Consider the following 6,111-nt stretch of genomic DNA (forward strand, 5'->3'; position numbering starts at 1 on the left):
TGGAATAATTAACATTGTGAAAATGACTATACTACCCAAAGCAATCTACAGATTCAATGCAATCCCTGTGAAACTACCAATGACATTTTCCACAAAACTAGAACAAAAAAATCTTAAAATTTGTATGGAGACACAAAAGACTCCAAATAGCCAAAGCAGTCTTGAGGGAAAAAAACGTAGCTGGAGGAATCAGACTCCCTGACTTCAGATTATACTACAAAAGCTACAGTAATCAAGACAATATGGTACTGGCAAAAAACAGAAATATAGATCAATGGAACAGGATAGAAAGCCCAGAGATAAACCCACGCACCTATGGTCAACTTATCTATGACAAAGGAGGCAAGGATAGACAGTCCTTCAATAAGTCCCTTATTGAAGACAGTCTCTTCAGTAAGAGAGACAGTCTCTTCAATAAGTGGTGCTGGGAAAACTGGACAGCTACATGTAAAAGAATGAAATTAGAACACTCCCTAACACCATACACAAAAATAAACTCAAAATGGATTAAAGAGCTAAATGTAAGGACAGACACTACAGAACTCTTAGAGGCAGAACACTCTATAACATAAATCACAGCAAGATCCTTTTTGACCCATTTCCTAGAGAAATGGAAATAAAAACAAAAATAAACAAATGGGACTTAATGAAACTTAAAAGCTTTTGCACAGCAAAGGAAAACATAAACAAGATGAAAAGACAACCCTCAGAATGCGAGAAAATATTTGCAAATGAAGCAACTGACAAAAGATTAATCTCCAAAATTTACAAGCGGCTCATGCAGCTCAATATCAAAAATACAAACAACCCAATCCAAAAATGGGCAGAAGACCTAAATAGACATTTCTCCAAAGAAGATATACAGACTGCCAGCAAACACATGAAAGGATGCTCAACATCACTGATCATTAGAGAAATGCAAACCAAAACTATAATGAGGTATCACCTCACACCAGTCAGAATGGCCATCATCAAAAAATCTACAAACAATAAATGCTGGAGAGGGTGTGGAGAAAAGGGAACCCTCTTGCACTGTTGGTGGGAATGTAAATTGATACTATGTAGAACAGTATGGAGGTTCCTTAAAAAACTAAAAATAGAACTACCATACAACCCAGCAATCCCACTATTGGGCATATACCGAGAAAACCATAATTCAAAGAGTCATGTACCACAATGTTCACTGCAGCTCTATTTACAATAGTCAGGACATGGAAGCAACCTAAGTGTCCATCGAGAGATGAATGGAAAAAGAAGATGTGGCACATATATACAATGGAATATTACTCAGCCATAAAAAGAAACGAAATTGAGTTATTTGTAGTGAGGTGGATGGACCTAGAGTCTGTCATACAGTGTGAAGTAAGTCAGAAAGAGAAAAACAAATACCGTATGTTAACACATGTATATGGAATGTTAAAAAAAAATGGTTCTGAAGAACCTAGGGGTAGGACAGGAATAGAGACACAGATGTAGAGAATGGACTTGAGGACACGGGAAGGGGGAAGGGTAAGCTGGGACGAAGTGAGAGAGTGGCATGGACATATATACACTACCAAATGTAAAACAGATAGCTAGTGGGAAGCAGCCGCATAGCACAGGGAGATTAGCTCGGTGCTTTATGACCACCTAGAGGGGTGGGATAGGGAGGGTGGGAGGGAGACACAAGAGGGCAGAGATACTGGGATGTATGTATATGTATAACTGATTCACTTTGTTATAAAGCAGAAATTAACACACCATTGTAAAGCAATTATACCCCAATAAGATGTTAAAAAAAAAAAATCAAGGCTCTGACAACAATAAACTTATAATTAAAATAATTTTTGCATTTCACCTAAAATAGACAGGAGTAACAGCTATTTGGGCCTCACACCCGCTGAACAGCAAGGAGCCGGCCATGGTTCCCACAATGGACTGAACTGTGCCCCTCCTCCCCCCACCTCCTAACAACCCAGTGGATGTGACCCTGTTTAGAGAAAGTGTCTTCACAGAGGTTACTATGGTGAGGATCTCGAGATGCGCTCACCCTGGATTACCCAGCTGGACCCTAACTCTGATGACAAGTGGTCTTATAAGTGGTCTTATAAGAGACACACAGACAAGACCACGTGAGGGTGCTGAGAGAGACTGAAGAGGAACCCAAGGAACCCTGGGGCCACAGACACTGGAGGAGGCAGGAAGGATTCTCCCTAGAGCTCTTGGGGGAGCGTGGCCCTGCCGATGCTTTTATTTCAGGCTCTGGCCTCCAGAACTTGGGGAGAAGAAATTCCTGTTGCTTTCAGTGATCTGTTACAGCAGATCTAGGAAATACCACACTCTACTGCTTCTGTGCATCACTGGTACTGGTTCTGTCCATCTGAACCATTATCTGAGGCCCTCAGAGCAGGCAGCAGCCGCACAAACTCACATCTCCCTTGGGTAACAGCCCTGAGTTCCAGGTTCGTGAACAGTAATGATTCAGAACCAAACACTGCAAACACTCCTACTTACTAAACTTCTTAGAGAAGGAGCCAAGGAGAAGAGGGCTCCTGCAGGCTCCACTGATGCAGGTCTGGCTGTGTGTCCGCTTCAGTTTCCATATAAAATGGCCTGCAAGTGCTCTACTCCTTAAAGGATTTGTAGAACCAGTTAGAAAGACAGAAAGATATTGCAAAGAGGAAAGCGGATGAGCACAAGTGGCCAAACTACATAGGAGTGTGGGGCCAAAGCACTGGCCCATTCAACTGTAACCTTCACTTAGATGGGCATAAGCTTTGCAGGTATGCAGTCTTCCCATACAGACTGTAATAGTTAAAAGAGAGAGAAACACAGGGAGCCTACACATCTTCCTAAACGTCTTCACATAAACCTTTATATAAGCCATGAACAATGACTGTGGTATGTCCTCACATCTTGTAAATGGACATAAGCTGGTGCACCCCAAGGTCTGAATGCACTATTGATGTCGCCTGTGGGTTCCCACCAACCACTCTGGAGACAGACCCCATCCTCACATCTTCTAGCCAAATAATGGCCCCATCCATCTCAAATTCTCCACATGCAGTTGCTAGGGCACTGGCGAAAGGAAATGTTATCTAGAAAATAAATTCCAGAGACGTTAAGAGATAGATTAACCAGGCAGCACAATATTCTCCAACAACAACAACAAAAGACTATACGTCTCTGTCCCAAAGTACCACCCAGTGCCTAGTTTTGTGGAGTGTGCTCTTTGCTTTGCCACTGGAGAAAGTAGATGAACATTTGCAAATCCGCTTACCACTGAGTCCTGAAATGCTCATTTAAGATTGTGGGAAAGCTCAATGAAATCCCCCTCTTTCCAGGCTGTCTCTTCATAAGACGGTTCTTAAGGCTGGTCCCAGGTCACTGCCTGCCTCAAACGTGAATCTCTAGAGTACAAATGTTACCGGGATTTTATTTCCTTGTGTTCTCTCTTCACAAACTCTATACTCGGGAAACTAGTTTCAGAAGCAGCACTCCAATGATAAGAAAGAATAAACCAAGCTTCTTGACCTTGTGACCAATTGCTGCTAATATTCATGCCTAACAGCTCCTCAAACCTTATTTCCACATCTTGGTTTTTAAGTGTAACATGAAGAAAATTTCCTTGGGAATTCCTTGGCGGTCCAGTGGTTAGGACTCTGCGCTTTCACTGCCAAGCATGCAGGTTCAATCCCTGCTCAGGAAACTAAGATCCTGCAAGCCGTTCAGCGCAGCCAAAAAAAAAAAAATTCCTTAACTTTCTTTTCCAATTATGCATTCAGAATTCATTTATTCAACAGTTATCTTTTGCGAACCTATTTTGTACCAGACACTGCTTGAAGGGAATTTAGTAATCAACTAAACAGACTAAAGCCCCGGCCCCATGCTACTTAACATTCTAGGGCGGGGGGAGAAGCGATATATATGAAAATTAAGTAAAATAGGCAGTGTGTTCGATACTGATAAGCACTCAGGAGAAAATCTGGGTGGGGGGTAAGACTGTTGGTGCTGACCTCTCCTTTTTTTTTTTTTTTTTCTGTAAACCATCCATCTGAAAAGTCAACTTCAAATGTTACCGCTTCTTGCTTCAGAATAATGACATATTCTTGATGTATTTGCTAAAACTTTCTTCCATGGACGTTTCTTAATTCAATCACTGTCAACTTTTACCAGCCTAGTCTTCCAGGTGTTATCACTTGCTGTTAATCAAATTATAATATTTTGCAGAATAAATTTATCTTTTTTTAACAACTGGGCGGGAGTGGGGGGTGGGGGGGTGGAGGAAGACAATAATATTTACTCAGCACCTACTATGCAGCTGGCGAGAGTGGCCAGCACTTTGTACTGACCATCAAAGTTGGTCTACACATGGCCCCATGAGGTAGAGAACATTGTTCCCATTTTACAGATGAAGAAACAGATTCTCCAGCAACTTGTCTATGGTCACACAATAAGTGGCACAGCTGAAATTTGGACTTTGCTGCTCATAATTTTTGGTCTTACCTCCAAAATTCTCCACTATTGACAGTTTTCGTTTAAGCTTTTTCCTGGCTGCTCAATCCTTATGTTCCTTAGATCGTTATTCCATTTTGCCTTACATAGCAGACATTACTCTTCCCAATGCTTAGATACAGCCTCACTCCCTCTCCCTATAACCTTAAAATTAAACTGAACTATGTTCAGTTGAATTGAATCAACCTCTATAAACTATATTATCCACGCATTTTTTAATTGAAATAACCACTGAATACCACAATCACCGGCACCTTTCTTCTACAGTCACCACCCCTTTACTGGACCATTCCTCTTGTGACAGAACCGCACACCTAAGTCCCAAGCGGATGGAACGCCTGGGTCGCCACTGGGATTCCCTGTGACATGTCTACATGCTAATAAAACGCGATACAATCCGATAGATGATCCGGTGTCCACACCGGTTCCAGGTGACCCTAGACACCTTTCTTTAGGGGCGTTCTTCCCGTTACCCCGAGAGCGGTTTCCAGGTGGGAGCACCAGACGGCCTACAGGTAAAGCCCAGTCACCGACCCCGCGAGGATGACCCCGCCGGCCGCGGACGTCCCGACCCGGATCGGCGGCCGATGGATCCGAGACGCCGCAGGAAACGCACGGCGAGCCCGGCTGGACGTTCGGAGCCAGAACCTGCCGGCGCGGCGCCTCCCTCGGCCGCGGTCCCCGCCCCGCCCGGCCGCGCGCTCTCTGGTGACCGAGGGGGTTGAGAGTGCCCACTGCCCGGCCCCCGGCCCGTTTCCCCCCGCCGACCCCCGCCCCCGGGCCCCGCCCTCACCACAGCCTCCTCCTGAGCGGCAGAAGGCTGCCGCGGTTGGACGGCGTGACGCCGATGGCCATCTGCAGCACTGTCAGGTACTTCTGGTACTTCATCTTGTCCCCGCTCCGCTCGCGGCCCGGACCCCGCCGCCGCCGCCGCCGCCGCCGGCACAGCCCCTCCAGGCGCCGCATAGGTCAGCCCTGGGCCATCCGCCGCCGCCCGCACCTACCACCCCGCGCCCCTGCCGCCGCCGCCGCCGCCGCCACCACCGCCGCCGTGCGTCCGGCCGTGCGTGCCGGGTCCCGCGCCCGCGTGCGTGCGTGCCCGCCGCTCCCGCCGCCGCCGCCGTGCGTGGCCCGCGCCCCGTCGTCCCCGCGCTGCGCACCGGCTGGCGGGGCTCTGGTCCGGAACGGCGGGCGAGGCCGGTACCGCCCCGCATTGCCCCCCCCCGCCCCGCCCATCCCGTCCTCCGCCCCGCCCCCGCGGCCTCTCTCCCCTCAGCGCTTGGCGGGAGCTGGCTTTCCACCGCCTCACTCCCACAGAGTCCCAACCACAACCTTCCAGAGAGGGAAAAATTACTATTTTGTATTTATAATTACCCCCGAATAGCTGTCACCGTCACTTAGGCTCTACCCTGAAGTGTGTGGACGCGTGCTGTATATAAAATGCACGCGTGTCTGTGTGCTGTACGTGTGGATACTGCGTGTGTACACGTGCGGGCCTCACTGGCGGGCAGGCAGGCGGTGGACAGGACCCTGAACCGTGCAAAACCATCTTCATCAAGGGGAAAATCAACATTGTTCCACGACCTTTAAAAATGTCCAAACATGCCTAGCTGTTCA

At 47.3% G+C, this 6,111-nt stretch overlaps 1 protein-coding gene across 2 annotated transcripts in view; it reads right to left on the reverse strand.

The window, feature by feature from the left end:
• Positions 1–5,460, reverse strand: part of TJP1 (tight junction protein 1) — a 255,927-nt gene extending 250,467 nt beyond the window's left edge. For both annotated transcript variants that reach the window (XM_065871831.1, XM_065871830.1), the window contains exon 1: positions 5,288–5,460. In XM_065871831.1, coding sequence (XP_065727903.1) covers positions 5,288–5,460 — 173 coding nt within the window. The remainder of the gene's footprint in view (positions 1–5,287) is intronic.
• Positions 5,461–6,111: the final 651 nt, after the last annotated feature.

Source organism: Phocoena phocoena, chromosome 2 (genome assembly GCF_963924675.1).
Source record: "Phocoena phocoena chromosome 2, mPhoPho1.1, whole genome shotgun sequence".
Classification (NCBI taxonomy): Eukaryota; Metazoa; Chordata; class Mammalia; order Artiodactyla; family Phocoenidae; genus Phocoena; species Phocoena phocoena.